The 27,586-nt window shown below is 41.9% G+C and overlaps 2 protein-coding genes across 3 annotated transcripts in view; one reads left to right on the top strand and one right to left on the bottom strand.

The window, feature by feature from the left end:
* The first annotated feature begins 147 nt into the window (after nucleotides 1-147).
* LOC124177144 (disks large 1 tumor suppressor protein) overlaps nucleotides 148-27,586 on the top strand; it is a 301,091-nt gene continuing 273,652 nt past the window's right edge. Inside the window, exons 1-2 of the mRNA XM_046559275.1 lie at nucleotides 148-766; nucleotides 15,392-15,523. Coding sequence (XP_046415231.1) covers nucleotides 694-766; nucleotides 15,392-15,523 — 205 coding nt within the window. The 5' untranslated portion in view covers nucleotides 148-693. The remainder of the gene's footprint in view (nucleotides 767-15,391; nucleotides 15,524-27,586) is intronic.
* LOC124177253 (odorant receptor 46a-like) lies at nucleotides 17,064-26,328 on the bottom strand. 2 transcript variants are annotated; one of them, XM_046559425.1, is made up of 8 exons: nucleotides 26,108-26,328; nucleotides 25,677-26,040; nucleotides 25,166-25,584; nucleotides 24,706-24,805; nucleotides 23,918-24,022; nucleotides 23,282-23,437; nucleotides 21,864-21,997; nucleotides 17,064-17,076 (listed from the first exon to the last, which is right to left on the bottom strand). In XM_046559425.1, exons 1-7 carry the CDS (start codon nucleotides 26,209-26,211, stop codon nucleotides 21,905-21,907), a joined length of 1,341 nt encoding a protein of 446 aa, XP_046415381.1. In that variant the 5' UTR covers nucleotides 26,212-26,328; the 3' UTR covers nucleotides 17,064-17,076; nucleotides 21,864-21,904. The 2 variants fall into 2 exon arrangements, with proteins under 2 accessions (XP_046415381.1, XP_046415373.1); XM_046559417.1 differs by lacking the exon at nucleotides 17,064-17,076 and having other exon boundaries at nucleotides 21,751-21,997.

The following is a 27,586-nucleotide window of genomic DNA, read 5'->3' as shown; positions in this document are numbered from 1 at the left end:
GTTTCCTGTTCTCTGCTTTGATCCGCGCACCTTGTCTCACCTTGATCAGAGTGGCTTTGTTGTGCCGTAGTGGTCGGGGGCTTGCGAGCAGTTGTGTTTACCTGTCGTGCTCAACGAGCCTCGATCTTTCATTTCGATTAAAGGTCGGAGGCGAGGAGTAATTCATTAGCTAATTGTAATTGACGAAAGTCTCGGGCTGCTTTCTCAAATGTTGTTGGTGTGGAATTATCAGATGCCAGTGGAATAACAGCCTGACACTGCGATTCGGTTTTGTGCCTAATCGTGTGCCGCGACTCGCTTCGTACTTACTGCGAAGTATGCGAGCGAGTCCGAATAACCAACGACGCTGAGGATTTGTTGATCGCGACGAGTTCGAACAAGGCCAAACACTGATCGGTCTCGTCCGAGTTTAACTCTCAGTGTTCGCTCGGCCGTTGAGAAAGATCGTCGTGTGTAGTTATCGTTTCCTATTTTCGCGATACTTACGCTTCGAATCTCCTCCGAGTGATTTTAAAGTGACGGATTATCGTCGAACACGTGATCGGTAGCGATTGAGTCGAGGTGTCCGAATACTAACGATAAGTATGCGAAACGCGAGTGAAGTGAAACCGCGAGTTTGCCAGTTTTTCATCAAGTGCGTATAGTGTGCAGGCTTTTTGAAAAAGGATTACCCGGCTCGATTTTCCGTACAACATGTACGCCCACGTTCACGCGGACAATGGCATGTGCTGTTATTTACCAACCGTTCTCTACCTGGAACGATACCGTAAGTCCTATTAATTATGCATACGAAGCAAATCCCGACAGTCACGACTAAACCTATCCCGCCTGCGTTAGTTTCGTAAGAAGAATTAGACGCATCGCGAAAAGGACGATGCGTCGACTTTCTTTTTTTGTTCCTCAAAATATTTCATTCCTCCTACATATTTTTTGGTTATAAATTCTTAATCAACCGAAGACAGAGGATATCATTTTCATTTTTCTTTTTCACGATCCTTCGCGAGTCAACTTCCCTTCCAACTTTCACCGCTATGAATGAATAACACTGGTCAATAGCGGTTTTTCTGCTCTTGATATTCGAGTGGTCGTAGTAAGATTTGATGTCGACGATCCTAGGAGTAAGCTTACTTTTTCGAATTCGACTCTATTTATTTATTTCATCGACATTTTCACGTATGACTCAAAAAAGCAACATTTAGATGAAAAATTCGATTTCTTTTTCAATGTACAAAGTTTGTCAAAAAAATACCACACCGCTCAGCGTGAAAAATTTTTTTTTTTGCTGTCCTGATTTATTCCGTGAATTTTGGTGTTTGATAACCTAATTGCTTTTTTTTTTTTTTTGTTTTTTCTTAGCTGTATAATTTTTATACCGCAGACGTCCGTTTCACTTCTATCCATTGAATAAAAACATTCTTTCAGGGCTGAATGGTTAATGGGGGTGAAAAAAAGTAAAAAAAAAAAAAAAACAACACGCGTTCGCACGTCTGCCCTAGAACCAAACATTCCGTTCGATTCTCTTCTTCCACCCCGCCTCGCGTAATGTTGTCGAGCACCATCGCATCTCCTGCACGTCTCCCACCCTCGGTTCGACGTGTCACAGTTCGAAAGTCGGATGCAGTCGCGGTCCGTCCACCCTGTCGACGCCCGACTCAACGCCGACCTGCACTACTGTTATACGCAGCTCTGACTCGCAATCCGTGACGTGACGTGACGTCGGGGAAGGTCGGACGCAACGCGCGCTTTTTCGCTCGTCGACGTCGCTCGAAACTCGTCGATGAATTTGCTTCTTTTTTTCTTTTCTTTTTTTTTTTTCACAACCTTTCGATTTTTTAATCAGTTGTTTTACTATTTTTTAGTGCTTATGATAATTTATTCTTCTTCGCTATTTCACTTCTGATCGAAAGTTTCATTATGACGTATTTCATAGCATTTTTTTGAACAGAAACGGGAAATAGATGCCAATGAATTTGAAATATTTGTGCTCTCACATTTAGGATTATTAAAAGATCTTTGAATCGATCAGGCCGAAATTTGTACAGCACTTTTTTAGGCTAGTATTATCTAAATTCTATGAATCGAACCACGGATATGAAATTCTTATTACGTGTTTTCGGTACGCAGGCTAGAGCTTCACATAGAATCATCGTAATTGTTGATAGTTTGTAAATCAATTCCTAATCACCTACTTGTTAATTATTTTTGGTATTTGTTGTTAAAGAAGTTGCTCGATATTTTTATTCCTCAGTTCTCACCTTTCTCAGTGAATTTAAGGCGCAATTGCTACCGTCGAATTATTACATTTCATCCTGCTGCTAATGAGTTCCAGAATTCCGAAATACCGGTTTTTCCGCAGCATGAAACGTTACGGTAACGTTACTAACTTCAATACGATGATATAGGTTCAAAACTGTCGTTCGCAGCAGCGTGAAAAACCCTTGTATTTAGAACAGCGCGTAATTAAATCACGGGCTTTTTGCGAATTAGGGAGAAAACAATTGTCCGCAATTTCAAAATGTTTCAAAAGTTCATTCTGAAACCCGAAACAAACCCCATAGAGTCTGCTATTCAAACTGCGTACCAACCGACGTCTAATTATACCTACCCATAACAATAAGCGTTACGTATATCATACGTCATTGTATTGCTTTTATAATATAGGTGAAGATCCAGGCGTCATTGAAATCACGATATCAATGTGACGAATACATATTAAAAAAAGAAATGAAAAATTCGCAAAATCAAAACTGATACCTAGAGTATTCTCGAGAATCTCTTTCTCTCTCGCTCCGTCTTTTTCCACCACCATCTTTCTTCCTCCTCTCGAGTAGGTGTAATACCGCTCTTCGCTCGTCAATTTCAGGCTTATCAGTTTTGCGATGAACGACTGCGGACAAAAGAGAATAAAAAAAATTGACGTCGGAAGGAAGACAAAAACTGGGCCTCACGCCGAGGGTACAAGATACGATACAATGGCGTATCAACTGATAAGTGACAGTCTTCCCTACCTGCGGTGTCGAAAGGTAGAATGGCTGCTCGGGTTATAGTGTAGATAAATTCGCCTGAAATTTTCCAAAGAGTATCGCGAGTTTTAGTAAGGAGAAAGTTTCGCTAGGTTGATAGTCGGCGTGTGTGCGTTCGCTCTATACAACATCGCACACATACCTACGTAATACCGCAAGACCGCAACAATGTTCGCTTCTGAATACAAAATGCGCATCCTTCGTCTTGAGCATGCTATATACGTCCGACGAAGTGCGAATATTGCCTTACGAATACGAAATTTACGGAACTCTGCATTGCAGCGGTGAAAACTTCCACCCCAAATTATGTCTCAGTGTTGTTTCATATTTTATCTTTCCCCTTTCTTATTTTTTTTTTTTTTTTTTATTTTTTGCTTCATTCTCACTCCTCTCCGTTTGAATTAAAAACTCGCGACACATAACTATTCGCGCATCGGGAATTTCATGAAATAAAATTGGCAATCTGCGAATTCATGATTTGTCGAATCGAAGAATCTTCTTCTTCTTCTTCTTGTTCTTGTGATCTGAGTTATTATATGTTGTACCATTATTACGCGTAGTTTATTTTTCGCTTTCCTTTCCACGCTACTAGCATTCACCTTTTTAGTTTTAATTATTTGTTTGTTCTTATCTTTCAGATATTAATATACCCACCTGAAATCTATGTCTATACGCAATTATGTACCAACATATTATGACGTCGTTAAAGAAAATGCCGCGATATTTTTCTCTTCACGCACCGCACGTATGCGTAATCCTTACGTAGTGTTCCATATCGTTGTGGATATGCACCGACAATACGCGTTGCCTCTTTCAAAAGTTTGCTGTAATCTTTCAGGGATTTGGAACGTCGAGAGTCAACTCATTTGTCTAAATATACGTCATGTATGGATACGCAAGTACGTACGAACGTACGTGTATCTCACATACACCTGTACATAAGGTTTCGTAAGAAGGCTACGAATGTTCGTACCGACGTTCGTTCGCTCGTTCGTAGAAAGAGGAGCGCAGCCATCGTAGGAAGAAAACGAAAAAGGGGAATAAAGTGAAAGAGTTGGAAAAGGAGGGGCGACTAGTTCCAGAGACCTTTAGCCCTCTTTATTCTCCCCGGTGATCTCCGAGGTCCGGAGGCTTTTCCTACCGAACGGAAAAAGTATCACGTAGATGCTCGTCTTTTTATTGACGGATATAGGTGTATGTATGGTTTTACGACCGGATCCCACGCGATTTTTCAGAACCCACATTCCCACAGTCGCATGTTCTGTAAATGGGTGTGCATTTGCGAGGAAATTTCAACGATTTTCATCACACTCCTTTCTACTTTTCCCGACAGCGCGTTTTAGACACACTCTCGCAACTCCGCCTTGATTGAACGACAAACTAACGCCACGTGTAATAACAGATGTACCTACATTTGTTTGTTTATTACGTATTGTTACTTGTAACAATTACAAAATAAATTTGCTCAAGTTGTAAATTAATTAAACGACATGATTTTACAGCGGTTGTAATTGCTTTTCAAAGAAAAACTACGATATTTAGTGATAAGTCTAATATTTTCACTGTCAATCTCGAAAAAAGTGAATTTTCACATGATTTCAACTTTAATCTTGAATAACTTTTTAAAGAGTTGAGTTATAAAAAAAATAGAAGAAACCTTTTCTTTGTAGAGCATTCAACAACGTGTAACGGACATTAACGTACATTGCCCCGTTACTGAGCTACAAAATTCAGAATAAAAGTAAAATTATTTTCGCTTGTTAATCAAATGGAAAATGAAAAATGGCGTTCAGAAACCGCTAAATATTAATATTGAGGGCTCGAATTTTGACAGGCGTCTTATTTCCTTTCCCTACAACAATCGAAAGTATGATTTGGAAAAAAAAACAATGAATTTTTTTGAATCATGCTCGAATATACACATAATGCAGGATGATTTTATGCCCGCTATCGTATAATATTTCCCTGTAACTGCACTTGTATTTCCGTTCCTGCACGTACGTGTAGGCATGTGTTTTCCAAATCGGGATAAATTTTCATACTCGTATGTATAATGGTGATACGAAATACAATGTACCTCTATAACAACGCGATATACATGCAAACTCATACATATACGAGCATCTTATACACGCTATAAAGGGAGTCGCTACTGTTCCATCGTGTTATACGGATGTGTTATTATGCGTAAATATAGCTCCGGGGTTTATTATACGACTCGAAAACTTTCACCGTATAATATCGGTGTAGACGTATAAGGTAGAGGTTTATACCAAGGTAGCCGACATGCACCCGCAACGGCATATAAAATCTTCTTTGTGATTGGCTGATCTATAAGCAGAGGAAACTTTTTACGCCGTTTTACCGGCAGCGATCGCGATCTTTATCGACTGATTTATACTTTTATCGAGCGTTATTGGAGGGTAAAAATTTCTCCCTCACATCTCAGCTGTTCGACTTCCTTCCAACTTTATGTACGGGTGACATAGAAGCCGCGATGTGTCCAATTTCCGGTACAATTTACCGCGTGAAAACAATTATTAACCTACCGTTGAACTCGCAAAAATCCCGTTTAAAAAAACAAACAAATAGGAAAATTATTATACAATGTGGGAAACATTATTGCACGGAATAGAAATGAAAATTATGCAGTTTCCGATCATCACGATCGAAATATTAAGTCGGCAGAGCTTGCATCTTCAAATTCGGTAATACTGACGCTTGCGGAACAAACGAGAAAATCAGTTTTAACTTACCTACGCGTAGTTAGTTGAAAAGAATAAGTATAATCACTCTGTGTGGAATTGTAGGGCAGTGAAATTAGGATAATAGTAATTCGATTTTCTTCAGGAGGGCGTTCGAACTGAACGGAATTCCCTCAACAATGATATCTCCTGCAAGCTTGTAGCTCTCCTTTTTTAGGTCGAGGTAATCGATCTCTTTTGACCGGACCTCGTTTCGTCTTACTTGGATAATGTGACTGGGCAGCGGTGATTTTCACTAATCCACTCCAATTCAATTCCGCCGATTACAATCTCTGCGCATTTATTTCCTCTTCACTTATCTGCTGCACGTATCCAACGACGATAATCTCGCATTCGCCTTTGGGGTGAAAATGTTATAGTAAATATAAAAAAAAAAAAAAAAAAAAAAACAACAACAACGAAAGAACGAATATGAAAATAAAATCGTTGTGAAATGTTTATGGAAGCAGATCGCATGTGATTTCGGAGTAGCCAATTGTTTCTACTGCATAATTTGAATATTTGATATAATACCTGCGAAACAATTTTCTACTTTTCTCAATGCAGAGGCTGTTGGTTCGCTTGGTCAAATAAAGACTTTCGCCATCTCAGGACGTTTTGTATTTATCTTTCGGTATTCCGGCCACAGTGCTGGAGAGAATGTCGAGGAGGCCTTTCTCACCCTTGAAAATCGCTCAACGTCCGAATTCCGGTCCCCTTGGAATTGCTAGAGCTGTATAAAGTTACGAAGACAAAAAGGATGGGCTGAAGTAGAGAAATAAGGACAACGAATGACGGTGGAGGTACGGTTTCATTCCTGCCACGCGGTGAGAGGAAGGCGCGCGATTACATGAATGTCAATTTTTCTTTATATCCACGACGATTTTTTCAATTCCAGCTTTGCTCGATGCGCGAGATCTGGCAAATTTTTATATCTCTCAATCTATCTTCTAACGGCCGCGCGAACTCCACGGTGAATCAGAGCTCAACGGTAATAAAAAACAAAATAAAAGATTAAACAAAAAATGGAGGAATACAAAAGAAAAAGAAGAAGAAGAAGTAAATTTTAGCTGCTTGCTGCAGTAAATGCCATGGAAACGAAATTTAATCGACAAGATTGTTAGTTGTTAGGATTCTACCTATCCTTATATAACGAACGCAATGACAATTCATAAAACAAGACATTATAATGAAAAAGAAAGGATCTCCGTATTTTGTATCGAATTATTAAAGCAGATAAACGATATTTAACTATCAATCGTACCATAAAACGAGAAAGCACCAATGACGTAATATGCCGCAGTACCTACGCTGGAAGCTGGAGAAACACAAAAATGGATGGTGCAACGCGTGATAAATAACGCTTACCTCTTAACGAATAAAACTCGAACAATAATTAATTACAAACGACAGACAGGCGATACGAGCAATCATTAGCAAAACGTGAACGGAACGGTAGAGAGACAAAATAAGATGCGACGATGTTCACACACCCAAGTCAGAAAGTGGGGTGTAAAACGTAGAAATAATGAAAAAGAGCTTGTCTCATCTTCAAAAATTGGAATTTGTAACTCGGGAAGTCGTGCGATAACGAAAGCTTACTTACGAAATAAGATAAACGGTTATCAGACACAAGAAAACAGATAAAGAGAAGATATCGCAATCAACGTAACATGCTGAAGCACAGAACAACCATAAATTTTCCACACAAGAAACCACGTGAAGTCGAAGCGGCATTTGAACAAGAAGTGGCGATGACAAGAAGCGTTCTTCCCCTTCCAGGTCCCGAGCACAAGGATGCGAGATAGGAGGCGCTGTTGTTTGGACTTGTTGCGGAAAACGGCCGTTAGGTGGCCCGGCAGGGCTTCGTGGCTCTCATCGTCGGCGATTTAAACTTGTCTCTGTCGAAAGTTGCAGGGCGACGGAAGGCCTGGCGAGTTGCCAGGTTGAGCGTCGTCGAAGTGGAAACAGTTGCGACGCATTGCCGGTGGACGGAGCTCGTTTTCAGCTCACCGAAGAGAAAGTGGTAACCCTTGACAACAGATGGGGCGACACAGTGGCCATTCGGAGAAACGTTATCAAATGTTACCCGATAGCAGTAGGCACTCCGGGCAAACCTTAGCTAACATGAGAAATTCGAAGTGTGTGCTCAAAGCCAACACGCAGCTGGCTTGAGAATAATAAAAAATTGTCTCTAAAAGGGTGTGTTAATAATGCACGAATTGCTCGATAATAATATCTTTGCGAATATTACGTTCATTGCATGCATTGGTACAAGTGTTATTGAAAGGTCATTGAATTACGAGTGATGTTTAATTGGTCATTATAATCGAAGGCGTGTCGTAATTCGACGCATCTCATTTCTATGGCCATGAAGTTATTAATGAAACCTTTGAAACGGGTGCTCTGCAACCACCCCTACGCGTCTGCATTCGGGAGGTGAAGAAAACGGAGTCGTTGCATGTGCGTTGATTAACGAATAACATCGCTGCCGTTGCACTCGAGGCGCGTGCGGTAACACGATGAATAAATCAAGCTTTGGCAAAGCCTCGAACATCAATCTCTCGGCTCGCTCGGCTTCTTAATTCTCTTTTTTTCTCCACCTTTTTCTTTCAACCCTCTCTCGTCGTCATAAATTGTGATACATTCGCGTGCTGGCTACGTCCGTGTATCGAGGAGGTCGTAGCGGCGATTTAGAGCTAGCCAACCGGGGAACATTGACGACCATGAAAATCCATTTCAGCCAAAGCACAGAAAGCGCCAGGGGAGTTTAAATTTATCAAGTAGCTCCGCAGACTGCGCGATGAACATCCAGACTAGACGTCTCGATTTTTTCGCCCATTTTTTACCCTCTATTACATTATCAATTTGAAAAATTTCCTATTGACAACGGACCAATAAATCTCTATGATCAACCGCATTGAGCAGAAACGAAATTCTGTAGTTAGTGTTCGCTACATTGATCTTTCTTTTAGTTTTCTTATTATTTGTTTTTTTTTTTTCCTTTCTGTGTATACAAAAATAAATCACTTTATTCGGATGAATGATTACCCTGTCTATTCACCCGTGGCGTAAGCTTTATGCGAGAGAAGCCTTGAAATTATTATCTTGTTATCAAACGAGCGCGACGTGCACTTTCACGTCTAGATTTTGATCCCCGGCTCATCCGATAGTAACAGAAATTAAATTAGGCTTATCGATTACGGGAGACAATTTACTCCGGCGAACTTGACTGATAATACAAACGTGGGTGTGCAAGTTTTTGTAATCTTTGATAATAATAATTTATTCTCTGCGTTGGGTGTACGATATGTTATCTTTGTAACGTGAGACACATAATTATAAAAAGAATCACTCGTCAGCTATACTCAAAAACCTGATTAGATAAATAACAGAGGACTGCGAAATATAACTTTTCATTACCCCCTTAAGTAATAATGCTTTTTTTGGGTATTTAGGTATATTGACAGTTTGTTTTTTTTGTTTGACAGAAACAACTATTTAGGGTAGATGAATATTTAAATATCAACACATCGTTAATACATATATTTGACGCAGAAATTAGAAGTCAATTCTGGAAAGAGAGAAAAAAATTCTCAAAAAATTTACGTGATAGAATTTTGTAAATATGTTTTTCATACATTTGTACCTAGTACCTACCGAAATTACTACTCAATGTTGCGCAGGAAAAATCACCGCAAGCCTGTATAATCTGTTAAATGATTTTGCAAATTTTTTTTTGCACTTGACTTCTGGCAGAAAATGTATATATTATTATAAAATGCGTGCATGCCTGTAGAAATTTGGATGATCCATTTCTAGATAAGATTTGCAAGCTCTCTTGAATCTAGCTTATCGTGGGATAATCGTGGAATCGCAAGCTGGTGTTCGTTCCAAGTCGAATACGATTCAAATTTCAACACCGATCGGCGGTTGAGCTGGAAGATTAATTTCGCACGTCTCGTTAATCAGTCTCGCGAGCGATTCGTTAAGTGACGGGAGGCCGACTAATACCTTGGTGCTAAACTATCGGAGAGGCGAAAGTCATTTGGGAAATTTTGAGGCTAAACGACCCGTCGGCAAGAGTCTGCTGTCAGTCGGCTGGCCAGCGATTAAAAAACTCGAGGAATCACTGCTGTAAGAAACCGCAAATTAAAATTAACCTTAACGAGGGCTAACCGCTTGCTGTATAAATTTTGCTGGGCTTTGATCGCCGCGCGCGAAGGTCTGAGGAAGGATTTCGCTCTTCGCTCTCTTCTTCTTCTTCCCTTTCTTTTTCTTCTCCGTCTTTTTCCTTTTATTCGCGGATTACCAGCCGATTCGCGTGTAGAAATCCTCCGTTCCAACACTGCCGGAGAAACGGAAATTTCGCACAAAGCTTATATTTATGGGCTGCGTTTTTTTTTTTTTTGTTTTTTTTACATCGCTTCTTTTACCAGCGAGAACAATCGTAGCATGAGAAAAACCTCGATCCATTCAATCACGCTATACCAGATTACGAACTTTTTCTTTCGAAGATTCTTACCGTATCAGGTAATATCTTCGATCAGATTTTTATTGACATTTCAACAAATCTACTTTCGTGCAGTGAATGTTACATACTCGTATTCGAGGTATAAAAAAAATCTTGGTTTGATAAATATTCATAAATTATGTATTCTCAGAAGTAAATTATAATGTTAATTGACAATGTTTTTCACAATTCTTTGTGATTTCATGCAGCGATTATACGTTTTCTTCAAAAGTAGCAAAATTGCAAGAAATCACGAGTATCCTGACGTCCTGAGGTTATAGTGTTTGAAAATGCAGAAACTGTAAACTACAAGTTCTTTTTTGATGCTGAGCGTGAAACGTGCTGTCTGCTTATTTAAAATCATTCGATTCTCATTGATCTAAAAATTTGCAGCAATCGAGGTTCGTTCCTTCCGCCGTTGACTCGTAGGGAAAAAACAAGCATCTGTCTCTACGAACAAGTCCAAGGCGGGATTGTTTATCAAGTCAAGCGTCAAGCCTGCTAAGTTATAACGTCGTATTTAACGTTAAAGCAGCTCCCGCTGTCTAGTAGTGGCAACACTTTCCTGGCAGTTATCATCAACTGGATACGGGGACCCCTTATTATAGCCTTGCCAAGCAACCTGCCTAGCGGCGGTAGTAGCAGCAACGGAAACTCCGAGGGGTACAATTTTCAGCTTTCTCTCAACCTAGACTTGATGTAAAGCGGCGCAGATGTTACGCGGGATGAAAGTTGGCCCGTGTCTATTACGTCTTAAACGCTTGAACGGGCGTTAACGACGCGTACGCACCCCTAAATGTGGCTACGTACTCTCACTTCGTTGTAAATATAAATCCAGAAAATTTTATACTTCGTCTCCTTCTACAAGGCTAGGCGTAAAATTTGGCGAATTATTTATGTGCCTTACTCGCGGAAGAAGAAGGAAATTACGTTTGTTGGCTTCGCGAATTACTACGTGTCTAAGATATTCCTTTAAGTTGTGTCGATTTGTTCACATTGACAAAATTAAAAAGAATTTTAGGTCAATTTGGAGCGCGAGCTTATTGATTTGAAAAATTTGTTCCTCGTCACTTTAGTGCAGTTTGTTTATACGTATATCGGACTTCTTATATCCAACAAATGTATGTCGACGTGATTTTCCGGTCATTGATTTAAAATAATTCACGACAATGTTGTTGGATCGAAGACGATTTTGAAACGTGAAGATTACGAAAAAATTGGCAGTCCAGTAACGACTACAAAATGAAAATGAGAGAGAGAGAGAGAGAGAGAGAGAGAAAAGTCATTATTCAAGGAGCCTGCGAGGCTGCTGCGGCTGTCGGTTACGTACAAACGACTCTGGTAATACACTGGTTCGATTCTGGGGCAATCCGAGGAATAATACCGGTTCGGGAAGCCATAAAGCGACGTGTAAATGTCCCACGGGATATCCGTGAAAATGGTGCAAGACCTTAGGCCGAAGGGTATAGCGGGATCCGAGGAAGGAGGAAGGAAGAAGAAGGAAACGGCATGACCGTCAGACGAGAGGATGTAACCGCGTGTAAGAGAATTTTTTTCCCTCCCTTGTTTTCCCGTTTCTCTTTCCGTTCTTTCTTATCCGGAGATTCATTCGCCAGTCCGGCAAATCGCCGAAAAACCGACGCGGCGTTCCAGCGACGCGATGCAATCGCTGTTATTTGTTCGCTCCTTGTTTTCCACCCGTCCGAAAAACTTCCCTCGAAATCCTTCCCCCCAAATCACCGCTCACATTCACCCCTCCGAAACTGTTTATCGAGTTTCATGCAGATGCTTTTCAAAGCCTCTGTAACAATATTAGCCCGGAAATAGATTACGCGTCGGAATTCTTGTTTTCGGTTATACAAGCTTTTCTTGTCTACAGATTTATTTATTTATTTATTTTTGTTCTCGTCTCGCGTTTAGGGTTGGATCTCGATCTTTGCACGATGAAGAAAAAAAGACTCCGTTGTGATTTTCCCGCGTTTAGGCTGTAATACATTTTTCCATATATTATGTTACGTTGTGTACAAATACGCGTGTATAATACACATGCCTGTAGAGCTTGATAAAATAAGTGAAAAAATTGTGAGAGCAAAAAGTATCTCATTTTCTTTTTTTCCCCACCAGTCCTGACGAGAAATCGTAACAAAAAGTGTCGGGGTTCTTTTCGGTGGTTTGTCCGTTAGCTCTTACCTTTTCTTCGGCTCGCCTCAGCGGCTGCTTCTTCCGCTTATTCTTCTCCGTTTTTTTGTCTTCTTCTCCATCCCGGAATTTGCGGGTGATTTGACACTGGTCGAGTTCAATGTTCGGCTGAAGTATCAGCCCGCAAGTCTTGAGTGGTTCTTTCTTTCCTCACGGGTAGCGAGACGGACTTTTGTCTAGGTTACGGTTGAAAAATCTCTTCCTATAAGTCAGAGAAGAAGAAAAATAGGAAAATTCGTTCTTTTTACCGTCGTCGAAGGAAGCTGGATTCCCGTTACGTATATACGTGTTAACGATAAATTGAACGACCTTGCCACATTTCGCTGCACGCGAGAAGCTGGAACTTTACTCATCAGTTTATTTCGAGAAACCTGGTGTTGTGCCATTTGTTAGGAAAATAAACAGAGAGGGATGCAAAGCGAAAGACAACAGCAGACATTTATACGGTACATACCTGTAAGAGAATCAATGACGATAAGAGCCGGCAGTGTAGCGGATTATGTTAACCCATATCCCTGGGCACTGTTCAAGCATGGAGGAGACAAGCGGCGGAGGCCGCGTATTCGGCGAAAGCAATTTGCCGAAAGTTGTTTTACTCCCCGAGAAAAACTCGCGGGGATCGTCATTGGAAATCGTAAACGATGCGAAACAAGTTGCTCGGAGGAGTTTTCGTTACTTTGGAGGGCCGCAGTTTGTACCTACGATAATTCCTGCCGTTGGTACCACGCTGGGTGGATGTCTTCGCGTATACGTACCTTCGAACACGCGAGTCTTAACGTATGGATACAGACGTCGGTATACGACGGAGAATAATGTCTGGGTTGGAAGGATGCAGGCGTTTTTGCCCCGTGTGCGCAGATATACGTCGATCCATGTACGTTTCGGTTGCGTTTCTACGTGTCTGACTGTGTCTGTGGATTGAAAAGGGAAAATAAGGCATGGTGGATCGAGGCCATTTGCCGCAAGACGGGCATTCGTTTTCGGAAATCCTTTCCGTCTCGCGCTCACGTGGGCGGATCAAATGAATCACGAATGACACTTTTACGACGGGGCGATAAATAGTGATGATAATGTTGGGAGAGGCGTAATAACGCGAGTGTAAGGTAAAGATCGCGCACCGTCGTGATTTGATTGGCCGTCCGAGAAAGCTGCTTCCTGCGACTTTTAAATCAACCCACCACCCTCCCTCTGTCATCCAGTTCCACGAACTCTGGAATTCGACGTGAAATTGACACGGGGAAAGGATAGAATTTGATTAATCCGCTTTCGTCATTTTCCGATGAAAACTTTTTCATCATCCGGCAGCTTTTAGAATTCAAGCTCGGTAGAAGCTACATTCTGTTCGGATACCCGTATACCGAATACCTGTATGAATTCATATTTTTTGGAGTGCGAGGGTGTTGCCAATATCCCCTGAGTCTCTGTACGATCGCAATTTCGCAAATTGATAGATTCGCATTCGTGTGTATTGCGGAAGCCATGCTTCGGGTGTAAAAATTTTCGTACGCGTAAAAGCTGAATATAAACTTTATAACTGTGGATGATTTATTGATCGTGACAGTAAAATTTTTTTGGCGCCCGTACATTATTTATCGCGGTAGCGAGTTTTAAGTTTCTTGTTATTTTTCAATTTTATTTGGTTATTTTTTTTTCAATACAACGACGCACCGGCAAAAAGTAACCCGAAAGCGTCAAAATATTATCATTTCTTGATAAATGTTGTTCGTTGAACACTCGAATACGAGTATTATTACAGAGGCTCCAGTCCCTTTGTTTCCATGTTTCTTCCTGTTGTTCCTAGTTGAAATATTTGAGACACACGCGGCGATGAGCGAAACCCAACCTTGCGATATCAGGCAGAGGTATTAACGTGAGAGAACAGGGGCGGTATTCGATCCTCTGATTAGCCGTATAAAAATTCACACACACAGGGACGTACGGAAGGCTGTATTCCGTATCTCGCTCTTTTGGTTTGTCCGCCTTCTTCAGGAACTCCGAGTATTCGTTGATGCGGGGTTTATTACTCCGACACAACAATTACCCAACATTCCTTTCTCTCTCTCTCTCTTCCAAGTCTAGGGGATGTTCCACTCGGACAACCGCTTTAATTTTACGGTTAATTACTATGCAGTAATTTGGTGTTCTCAGAAGAAAAGTAATTGGTCTTTCCGTTCCCATTTCGTTTTTCATTGTGCTCGAGGAGCGCATGGGATTTAAAAAGGTGGGTAATCAATACCTGCTCGAAAACCCGCAGTGGTATTATTCAAAAAAGAAAAATGCAATCATCCTCTTTCTCTCCATCTTTCTCTCTCTCTTTCCTTCGGTAGGTATGCAACGCATCTGATATCATTTGAATTTTTTCCTATCCCTTTCGTCTCGTTTCGCCGGTACATCGGAGAGAGGAGCTGGTGGGTCTCGTTGATACACATTACGAACGTTTCATACGTTTTTACTGAAAATCTCTCAACGTGTACACGGTTGTAACGACACGGGGAATGTTTTATGTAACTGCGAAAGTGAAACGGCGTGTTGTTTTTTGTTTATCATATATTTTTTGCGTTCCGGAAACCACCGGGGGGGAGGAGCAGGTTCTCTCGGTTCTTTGCCGCTCGCGCAGGCCACGGGAGCTTAATTGATCCACGAGCGGCTGCTGAATGAACGGGTGAAAAATAAAATACCCGAAGTACTGCTATAGACGGAAATAAAAGCGTGATGGGTGCTAAAAATGTGCCAATTGTTGTTGCCGTGTTCCTGGAATAATAAACTCACACCTACCCATGTAATAAATAATTCGTGCTAAAAATCCATGTCTGTCAGAGTCCGCTGTCTCGTGTCAATTTCCCCAGCCAGTTCTATGGATCATGGATTATCACTGCTTAACCACCGTTTTTTTTTCTTCTCATTCGTTACAGAGGCGCACAGGGCGTTGGAGCTGCTTGAGGATTATCATGCCAAGCTTACACGACCCCAGGACAAACAACTGAGACTAGCGATCGAGCGCGTCATAAGAATCTTCAAGAGTCGACTCTTCCAGGCGTTACTTGGTGAGTTGAAAATTACTCGTTTCGTTACCCGATCACCGTCTGTAGCGATGAATTTTACACCGCATTCGAAAGAGCGAGCACGTTGAAAACGTCATCGTTTTCTCAGCCGCGATAATAATAGTCTCACCAGGAAATTGGATGTCGCTTTTTTTTTTATTGCAGAGCGATCGTTTCGACTGCTTAACGCATTGCCGTCGTTACCCTGATCTAGGTTACGCCCAACAATTTTTCTCAACGATCTTATTTACATAGAAATAACTCCTACAACATATCGCAATCGGGATTGTACGATACGAGTCGAGCGACAACGCCTATTCTTTCTGAGGATATTACACGAGAGGGATGCGAATCTCTCATATTCGCGAAGAATTGAATTGTAGGTTTCATTCCCCAGGTTGATGTGGTGAATTAGGTATTATAATATTTCGTCATTTGTATTCGAGATAATATTATTGATCCCATACGTTCCTTTTGTCAACGGTATCTTTCGACTTTTGTAAACCCATGAAGAGCGTTACTTTGTACGGTGTATACGTATGACGAGGCGAGTAATCTTCCTTGGAAGAAAGGACGAGAGGACAGGCAGGCAGGATCTCGTTACGTGAACCTTTCATCCAATTTTAGCTTGTTCTACGTCTACTCGCGGTTCGGTACCAGCTTACCTGCCTTTCTAGCTGAGGAGAAAACGAGATATACACCGATAAAAGAATGTCAAAAATCTTCCCTCGGCGACGCGGAGTTTTCCTCTCGATTTTCTATTTTGTAATAGTATATGCTCGTCATTTATTTTTCCTCGCGGCAATTCTCATATACCTATACTCCAAAATCCCGTTATCTTCATTCTTCCTTCTATATATCTTCGTTCGTATTTCAGAGCCGAGCGTGATATCGTTCTCCCGCGTTCCTCCGTTTTTCTCGCTAAATGAATCTAATCAAATAATAACCGACGGCTGAAGAAACTGCGCGTGCGAATCCATCATTCGTTGGGAGTTGCGGTATCTTTTTTTTTTGTTTTTTTAAATATTTTTCTTCCTTTCTTCTTCCGAAAATTCGTTACTCCGCAACTATACGTGTCGGATCATGTGTATATTATGCATTGGAAAACTTCCTTTTAACCGTCGACGAGAAAGGAAAAGAAAGAAAAAGTGAGAGAAAGAAAGTTCTAACGGATGCTGGAGAGGGTCGCGAGGTATCAGAAAAGACACTTGCTTTGGTCAGAGGGTATCGGATGTCGTTTCCCTAATTTTCCACCGCGGGTACCATTGTCGATTCTCCCTTTCAAGTTCTCCCCTCTCATTTCTTTCTTCTTTCGTTCTTATTCATTCGGCTCGCAGTCTTCCCCGATAACCATCAATGAGAAGTGTGGCGCACCCCTCGGTACTCGATAAAAAAAAATTTTTTTCTAACTTTTAGCCCTCCCTTAAATACATTTCAGGTATTCGTAACATATTTCCCTTTTCGTTTCGGTTGTGTATCGCAGTAACCACCAGCATCAGCTTTAGCGTTTCTCTCAGCCATCCATCCGTTTCCCCTTTTCGTTCTCTTCCCATCTCCTTTCGATGAATTGATTCTCGGCCGCTTTGTCACCGCTACTGAAAGGGAAAACGTAGAGAGTGGATGTTTTTAAAAAAATTTTTTTTTTCCAACAAGAATACAAAAACAGAAAGTAAAGGATAGGATAGGAAATTTAATAAATTTTCCTCGAAATTGGAAACGGTAACGACTTTCACCCGATAATTAACCCCGTTTTGATACCCGGCTCTTTGCTGTTCGTGCTCCGTAACGATTCGGTTACGAGGCGGCTCGTCCAACGTGCCCCGTAATGGCAATTAAGAATTGCGCTTTCGAAATTGAACGTAAATTTTAACGGCTTTGTTCACGCATACTTCGCATCATCCAAGCCCGTCTCGATGCGATAGAGGTCAAATGGGGTGGGCGTCAAACGCGGTTCATTTCATCTCGTTCCAACATAATGGAGAAGATAATACTCCGTGACATTGATTGCTCGGTGTTTTCGCCCATATCCTCTTCGTCGACGCGCTGTTTAAAGGAGGGAAAGATCGGCGCGTGGCATTAGAAACAGCAGAGTCGAGGAGGGCTGGCGGATCTTTTGATCTTTGACTTTGATCCGAGTACACTCGACGAACCCTTTTTTCATCCTCACCTTTCACCTTCGCAATTCATCTTACGTAAAGCTAGCCTTCGAACAATCCATCCGATGGGTATCCATTTTCTCATAAACTGATCGAGCCGAAGATCGATTGATAATAAGCGATCGCCTGCTCGGACTGTGTACCATTATTTTCAGAACCTTATCGAATTGGGTCAGTTCCAAAGGTCTCAATCTTTGTACCGTGCGGCTTGAACCCCGTTGGATCAATTCATCGCAGATCTTGAACCAACCCCACAGTTACGTGAAACATTAACGATTTTTTTTGTAGTAAGCCAATTTTCCCGTCAATCCGTATGCGTCGTAACCGTTTTACGGGGTAGATCGTGTACAGATTTCGATAAAGCTAAGTTGTTTATTTGGCTACTTTAGGGTTCGCACATACGTTCCACTGATCCCAATGTACGAAATGACTAGGGGTGAAAGAAATTAATATTGCGGGAGTTTAATGGGTGCTTGTATAATTAACTTATTGTAAGTTATATGGAGAATACGGTAAGAAGTCGTAGACGAAAAAGGGAAGAATAGTGAATTTATATGTTGGCCGAATGAAAGATGATCTGAGAGATGAAAATATGGATGGGAGGAAGGATGCAAGGGACAGGCTCGTTGAAGTTTGACATTGGTTGATAATAGATCCGAGGTCTGGAGGACCTAACAACTGAAACTATTTTTTGTCTAGGGGGAGATTCTCTTCCGTTTGGTAGATCCCGTTATATACAAATAGCTGTAAAGACGATCTTTCAAGTAGGCATTAGGGCCGTCGCTGTAGTCCGTCGTAGGTCCTGCTTTCGAGCCCGGATCAATCTTCAATTATCCTTTGCTGAGAGGATATAAAAAAACACTCCGAGTCGATTTTTTTCCGACCCCTTGAAACCTGACCAGCCAGCTATATCGGGAATAAGATCTATCAAGACGAGACTTTGATGGAAGGTGTAATACAGAGTCGAAGGGCAGATATTCGGAGCCCGAGAAACCAAGGGCGAGAGACGACGGAAGGAAGAGGGGCGGGGGGGGGGGGGGAGAAGATAGTGTAGCCACTTAGCCACGCCATTTGCCGCTTGGTCGCGCTAAACTGATATAAATTGGCACATCACACCCGCACCATTCAAAATTCAGAGCTCAGGATTAGACCTCGTCTTCGTCTTCGTCGTTCGTCGTTCGTCGACCGTTGGATTCCCCCAAGTGAGATGATCTTTCCGACAAATTAATTCCCAACTCTGACCTGTCGTTGAGTCGGCGTGAATGAACATCCCTTCCGCCTTTGCCGCTACACACACACGCGTAATAAATTAACACTGTTTTGCAGTATCTTCAAGCCGTTAAGCTTTCGGACAAGCTCCTGCGGTAGGGTATTGTTTGCGATGTAAAACGCGCGTGGTTTTCTCCTGATTTTACCGTTGCCGCTACCGCGTGTCTCGGCTGAACGATGCAGCACTGTAACACGAAAATCCCGAGTTCGTCGGTATAATGCCAACAACTCCTAACAGCCCCCACCGGGAACTGAACTGCTACAATTACGAACCAGTTACCGAAGGCCTCCTTGCCAATTTCCATCTTCCTCGTAACACCCTCGTCGTCGCAGGCGAATTCATTAGCGGGCTATCGGTGTCAACAATCGCGACGTGCATGCACATCTAATCTGTAATACCGCGATGTATCGATCACGCTCAAGGTATACGATCGTAGCTTGCAGCTTGCAGCTTTCAGGCGTGCCGCAATCGCCTGCTGCCCTTGTATCTCTCGATATCTCAAAGTACCTACCGTTGCTAAAATTATGCCGATACTCGTCACTCGTACAGCGTTTTTATTTTTTTCTTTTTAACGGGTATCGTTCGATGAAGGGGGAACATGATTTAATTACGAAATTGATTAAAACTTTTATCATTATATCAAACGAATGTTTATAAATTGTATCGTGAGATTTTCATATCTGTAGTTGTGTATCTTTACCTATACGTATACATATACATGTAAATCAAAACACGTTCGATACATATTGTCGAAATATTTCACCTCCGTCACTCGCGTATGTTACGGATGCATGCTCTTCCGCTCTGCTTGATTCAGATCGCCCAGCTGACAAATATTTATATGCCACCAGTTATCTAGATTCGCTTGAAAACTTGCACGCTGAAATTATTGATCTACGTTATGTAATTATATATTAGGGTGTTGCACGAAAAAACAATCTGCGAATTTCTATCGTGGCTAATCGTAAAACGCTCATCTTTGAAGTGAATCTTTCTTTCGACCCAAATCAATTTTTCAGCGGGTGCCACGATGAGAAATCGCAAATTATTTTTTCGAGCAAAATCCTAATAGATATATAATAGGGTCGTCCCTATTTCGGGATCGAAAAAATTTCCATTGCGATGTCCCCACCCAGATCTGTTTCAAATCATTAAAAAAAAAAATCTGTGTAAAGTTTCAAGCCTCTACCAACTGGAACACGTGCCTCTAAGCTTCGAAAGTTTTAAACGTAAAATACATGTAGTTTTTATAACCAGTTATTTTGTTTTGTATAACTTTGGTGTAAATTGAGGTACCGATTTGAGGCTTGGCAGAGTTATTGCTTATAATGATAGGAACAAACTCTGAAAATTTCAAAATGTTATAATTATTGTTCCCTTGTATATACGTCTAATAAAAGTGATGCTATTAAGCTTATACGTAAAGAGAAATGTATTATAAAATTACGGCAAAATTTTGAAATTTTCCGCGTTTGATTCTATCATTATAAGCAACAACTCTGCCAAGTTTCAAATCGATCCCTCAATTTATACCAAAGTCATACAAAACGAAATAACTGGTTATAAAAACTACATATATTTTACATCAAGACTTTTAGAGCTTATATTTATATATTTATACATATTTGATGAATTTGCCGACCTGGCGAGATTAAAAGTAGGTACATACTTCGAGTTTTTCAGAGTGAAAATTGCACTCTTTGAGTCTTGACGAATCGATTCGACGTCGTTGGTCAGAAAAATAAATAAATAAATAAAAGAGCCGTACATTCCGCTTGGGTTGAAACGGATGAGTTGGCCGGTCCGCGAATATATACCAATCTATATATTTCTAGGTATACACGTATATACCTATCTGTTACGCAATTCGCTTCGCAATAAATCGTACAACAATACGCAGAGCCAGACTTTTCTCATTGGGAAAAAATTTTTCTCCGGATGTATTCGACTGTGCGCAAAGCTATTGTTTTTTCCACGGATTGGCGATAATTGACGATTCTCGATGGATAATTTTATACCTTTCACAGAAATTATATCTTATACCTATATAATTATATTATAACTATGTGCAGGCGTATTATTACAGATCGTTTGAGAGGGTGAAAGATTGAATGCTAAACTAAATGAATAAGTGAAAATTATCTGCAAAAGAAGAAAAAAAAAAAAAATTGGCGAACAGTGTCTGTTCGTTTTGTTATACTTTTCTTATACTTTCGGTATGCGTCTATTCACTGATATGATGAATAATTTATTCGAGCTTTCGACTACATCAAGGGTTTAAGTTTTTCGTTCCAAAACGTGTACGTCACGATTATTTCCATTCAGCTGAAAGAGGAATAATATACAAAAGTTGGCTATTAGCTTAGGCGCATTTCTTATAGTCTGATCCCCATCTCACCGCCACTGATCCCGAGGTCTCGGATAGGATATAAAGTCGACAAGAACCGTGCAGCTTATCATCTCTTTGGGGAATTTATTTTCTGTTTATTTATGCAAATTACTCACTTTAGCCCCCGCGGTGATAGAGGAAAGTTAAGAGACGAGAGCCGGAGCGATAAAGAGAGAGAGAGAAAGAGAGAGAAAGCGAGAGACAGAAATGACGTAGGGTAGACGGCGGGCGATCGGTCCGTAAATGAAAATGTATTTTCTCCTCGGCTATTGCTATCTCTTATACAAATGAGAAAAAATTGCCTACGGTGTTTAATCAAACGACGAGACTTCCAAATTGCAAAACTGTTAGTCGAAATTAAAACAAAAAGGGGCAGTAAGTAATTCCTCGTATCTCTTCGTTGAGTGGCGCTTTATACACGTATACATATAGTATAATATATAATGCGTTTTATCTTATGCTGCTGGGTATAAGTTGAAGCTAATCAAAAACTCCATTTATATATGTAGGTATATTCATCCACCGTACGACGATTGCGAATGTTGTCTAGATCCTCGAATTTCTTGTCTTCAAAAGTTCATCGAATCGCGTTTCTCAGCCTCTATAACTCTGCTGTGGACGCGCTGTAGAACTGCGTAGAACGAGTAGGCGGTACGAAGAATCTGAAATATGAAAATTTCCCAGTAGCTACCGAGAAATACGGAAAATTTATTTGCTCCGACCGGTTCGGGGGCACCCGAATTGCCCTTGATGTTTGCTATGTGCTCTCACGTCTACCCGACAGCTTACTCGAGAAATGATGCTCCAGTCGAGTGCCGGGCCGACGTGTGTGTACGTCTCTCTTTCTTTTTCCTTACCTTCTTCATTCCCCCTGCAGTATTTCAGGCGAGACGCCGTTGGAATGCGCTGAATTTTACGAAACGCGTTGACGAAGTTACAGGTACATATCACGTCGAAGGTTGTAACGAAACATCGTAAGGTGTTAAAAGGTGTTTCCGGTATACGCGAAGGGTTTCGATTATTAAACGTATACCTGTTATGCTTCCTTTTAGAATCGCGTTTTTTTAACTAACGACGGATTCTCAAGCCGATGGATGAAAGTTTGCGAAAACTTTTCAACTCGGTCGTACAAAGATGTTCAACGCTGCGACACTCATCCCTGGGGTAAAGAAAAGTAAACTGATTCAAGAAAACTGGAGGTTGGAGGGGTCGGGGAATTGATTCTGAACAAGGGGTGAAGGTGAGAAAAGGAATAGATCGCGAGGGAGAGAGATGTATAGATCAGAGAAGGTGTAGGAATGGTAACAAAAAAATGTAAGCCTGAGGAATGAAGATGCGGTGGGAACCTTAAGGTATGGGAAAACTATTCCCTCATCTCTCGCTTCTTCGCTGATCCTCAATTTTTCGAAGCATTGTAGCGCAGGGGAATTTATCTTCCAGGCACGAACACGCGGTCTTATACTCAGCGTTGAAGTATAAATTCATCTGCCATCGCGCTTGACGATCTTGCGTCTATCAGAGTTCTATTCACTCAACGTAAGAAGTCGGTTGTATTCGTTGCTTTGAAATTTCTGAACCCATTGGATCACGCGACTCGTAATGTCAACGAGTGCTCATTTCGTTTCTTAAACATGAATACTTTTCGTCTCACGGGAAAAAGTAAACAGTCGTGTATTTTCCGAAATAATTTATTCGCAAACACGAGCTGCAGTTCATTCTCCTAGTTAGGTGCAGTAACGCGAACTTTTTAATTAGTCCGTTAGCTAAGCGCGTTCAACTCAACTCGGCTGAGTAGCTCTTTAATATCAGGCCGTGAGTCTACTTTCGGGGAAGTTAACTGTTAACATAATATAACGTAAAGATAAATCCTCTAAAACTACACTTGGATATCCAGAATGAAAAGCCAAGGAAAACAGTGAGAGATCCTTTGCCGCATCTGTACTCACCATGGAAAACGTTTCCAGAGAAAGATTGAACACTCTGCCGACGGTGAGCTTATGGGTTCGCTGCATTCGGCACATCACTATACGCAGAGTGTTCTTGACTCTCGGAGAACAGGCCGTCCATTGACATTGAAAGGGCGCTATCATCAGGTCCGTTGACTGAAAAACCATTTTCTTTTTACCTCTCGATCGCGCAAGAATTTTGAGGCTTGTATTTATCGGTTGCGAGTGACGCGCGGCGAAATAGGTACATGTGAAATATTAAAATTGCAACTTGAAATTCTCACTGGTGGGTAAGAACCCTCTTAGCCGGTCGGTCTAAAGCTCCGTGGCCGCCGTTTGCTCTTGGCTTTCAGGTAATATCAAACTTTACATATTTTCTCCTCTCCAAAGCCGCGGCGTAAGTTTTTACGCTGCACGTTATATCCTGCTGTAGATTCTACGCCCAGACATTTTCATCGCTTATTCTGTAATCCAGCTTCACCTCATACATACTCGACCACGCGTTATAATATACGGCTGTGAACGTATTCTGACAACGATTAAACCTTTAGCAGCGAGTTTCGTGGCTTGACGATAATACCTCAAAACCGCGTGTTTATGTCTCTATCTTCATTTTGTAGTTTAGCAATATTTCACCTTGCATATTATCCCGTTTCCATGCCAGCAGTAGAAGAATATCTCCAAGAGCATGCAACCCTGGTAGAGAAGCATCGAGCAGAACTGCAAGCTCCCCGGCGATAACTGGAATGGCGGAAAAGCAATTTGAACAATTATTGTCACTTGCTATTGATTCAATTAGGAAATTGTACGACTCTGAGGAATGGGGGGATCGGGATGTGGTATGTAAGGTGTTGTACGTGAGGCTGATCGCGTATCGGGAACGCGTACCTGCAGGAGCGTAAGGGTGAAATTGAATTTGCAAATTCGCAAGTGTACACAGGTATTTGCACTGCCTTGTTTGCGAGTTTGTTTCACTCGAGTTTATTCCCATTTTCCCCCATCTATAGGGGTGAATATAGAGACTAGCCACTGAATCTTAATCTGGGATAATAACGGTGGATATAGCGGCACCGGTTGACCTCGGCTACGAGGATAGCTAACGAGATATGCAAATACTGCTTGGTATACGTCAGTTGCCGCTTCACCGGGATTATCTGGTTACTTGGTTACTTGGTCATTTCCGGCTTAACCACTACGTTACGTTACATGGCTTCGTACGCGCGTTTCGCTCTGTGCTATTCCGTCAACTCCGGCAATGTTCCCCACCAGCTATGCGTATTGAGCGATCGTGTAAGTCGATTACATAATTAACCTTCCGCTCCTGGGCCGGGGAAGTTGTTTGAGATGCGAAATCCTAAGCACTCTCACGGTCATCATCGGAGGGGGGGATTCGATCCAATCAAACTCTACTTGTGTTTACTTACCAAAGTTAACTCGAAACACGTCAGGCAGAGTATGATACTGCTAACCGCGAATTGGACGAGAATCCCAATACCGAACACGTCGTTTATTTCATTCGCGAATCTGTAAAGAACCACTCCGAACTTTCTCATCAAGTCACTTTTGTTCAATGTGGATCCAGATACTACCAGGCGTTTTATCATTATTCACCACTTTGTTATCTACAATTGTAAAATGCATTTCTGACTCTCATCAAAGTGAAGACGACACGGTTTTTCTGTTTTTATTTTTTCAAACAGTCACTCGTGGATTCAAGTTTGATATATTTTTAAATCCACGCAATTTCATCGATTCGTCGAACAATGAGTGAGACTTCTATTGTCCCGGGACTATAAGCAAACCTCGGTATAAGATCGGTGAAAATTGAACGTTGGATCTGGAATTTAAACTCTATCAAAGCCTGACAAAGGGGGTTCAATTTACCTGATGATGGCGCCGTGATGTTCGATGCAGCCGACGATGCGCTCATGTAAAATATCGTCTTGCAGGGAGCGAGGTGGAAATTCCGCTGGAACGTTGCCAGTTTTCAGTTTACCTTTCAGTTTATCCTCCGCTCTTCCGACCTTCGATATACGTCCAGCACGCTGGGTTACCGCAGTCTTAAACTCCACGGGATTCTCGCCGTCCTCTTCATCCTCTCTACCGAGTTTGGATAAATCGTGACGAAGCATGTCTAGCTGAGCGCCAGCGAGCGCCATCAGGCTCGACGCGAAGGTATCCATCATTGCATTCATGAAGGCGTTCATCATCACGGCAGCTGTTTGATAAGCGTAAATCACTTCGAAGATAGGCGAGTTGCTTATGTCGAAGGGGAACCAAGTTTTCAGCGGCAAACGCCGCGTCTGTATCGACGAAAAACTTTTTATAATCCAATTTTCGTCCGGGTTTTTCGACGCTGCGTACCTTTAATCTTACGGATCGACCAATTACTCACCTCCCCGCTGTCCACCATCGGGACGATCGCCCAGCCTATTACAGTTGACGCACACATCAGGATGAAGATTACGTTGTCCCGATTCACGACTCTCACCGTCGACGTCAAGAAATCGCGGTGCGCGTTACGCCTCGGTAGAAAATTCCGTTGTGCCAAATTTTCAACTAATTTTTCCACCCGTTCGCGACGTATCAGAAAGCTGAAGAGCTTTACGACGGTGCCGATGTGCGTCAAGAGCAGGAACGATATTTCGCTAATGGCCTCCAGATTCCCCCAGATCACAATCACGTAAATTATTTCCGTTGAAAAGTAGATCATTGACAACGTCGAGATTATTATCGCTCCGTAAATGTTGTAGATGAGCCTGGAAACCGATTATCAAATTTTTGCCCCTCGAAGTGGTTGAAAAGTAGTTGAGGTGAACATTTTACCTGAGCGAAGGGCTCTTGATGTCCGCCGCCCATATTCCCACCGATCGAAAGACCCACAAGTTGATGGTTAGAGCATCGCGGGCACTGATTTCTTCGTTCCTCATCTTATACGAAACGTCGACCGGACGATTTTACCTTTTTCGAATTTCTGGTCGGGAGACAAACGACGAATAACGAGAGCTTCTGTTTGACCTAGCTTGTGCTCAAGTTAGGAGGCGGAGTTTGATTTGATTGGAATGGTGTAGTAGTGCCGAGGGATGTCCAGTCTCACTAAGGACTGGTCGACGTCTCTACTTTATCACCAATTCATCAGCACGCTGCTCCGCCCATCTGGGCGGTGATTTCCCGACTTGGAAATTTATAGGCCACACGATCGTTGTTTATTTATTTATTTATTTATTTATTTATTTTTTTTGTTTTTGTTTGTTTCATATTTTGACAAGCATCCATCTTGTCCGGTTTTACAACCAACTTATAGAGTGGGTGAAAAAATCTTTGCCAAGTTGCAGACCCCCGCTGTAGTTCTATTACTTACTCCGAATGAATCCGCGAATACAGTTCGGCTAATAACCGGGTTGCGTCACTGTACAACGAACGTACAAATTATACGTAGCATACACAATGTCCGTTGTGCCTCTTCTCGTGCTGGCATTGTTGGCGAAAGACTTAATTACCATTCGGTTGACAGGTGGACCTTCATTATTCACTCACTCCGACCACGTTCGGTCGCCTCAGTCCACTCTCCCAAGGGAATCCCCGGACTCAACTAGAGCCATGCGTACACAGAGACGATTCCATCCCTGTGCCTGTCTTCTCTCGAACCATTATAAATATTTTCATTCAGGATCGAATCCACTTTCGATACGGTAAACCAAAAAATAGTCGCCTGAGTCAAGTTTTCGTTGTGACGCGTGCGTGAATTATGTCACGCGATTCGATTAACGGAATTGCCTATAGATTCAATTTGCATTAATTTGCGAAAGCTGTGTAATTCGAGTTGAAGAGATGGGTGGTCGGTACATCCGATGAACCGCAGCCTTGATTCTAAGCGAAACTGACAAGTAACGCGTTAACAACGTGGAAATTGAATCTGCCTGTATCAATAAACCCTTACCAGGCACGACTTGTCGAATCTGATCACCGGAGTAGCAACTTTGGCACATCTTACGAGGCGGAATCGCGGCGGTAAGTCACGATATCGAATTATAGTAATCAGATTCGCGAACCCCTTTCAGCGCCGATGCGTCTTTTCATTATTATCTCTGCCGCGGGTTGGCAGATCATGCTAAAAGTCAAAACGCTGCTTGGAGAGTGGAGGTCGCGGTGGAAGTGACTATCGACATCTAGGTCAGGGCGTCAGACGGCGCTCTTTCACTTCTCCCGATCGTAACCCTCGTGTCGTACTTACGTCTAAGTGGAGTGTCCCAGTTTTTATCTCCGAACAAGTGGAGAGGCTGGATATTATCGATAGATGGAACG

Source organism: Neodiprion fabricii, chromosome 1 (assembly GCF_021155785.1).
Source record: "Neodiprion fabricii isolate iyNeoFabr1 chromosome 1, iyNeoFabr1.1, whole genome shotgun sequence".
Lineage (NCBI taxonomy): Eukaryota > Metazoa > Arthropoda > Insecta > Hymenoptera > Diprionidae > Neodiprion > Neodiprion fabricii.
The sequence above is the reverse complement of the archived record's forward strand: the minus strand, read 5'-3'. Positions and strand labels throughout refer to the sequence as shown.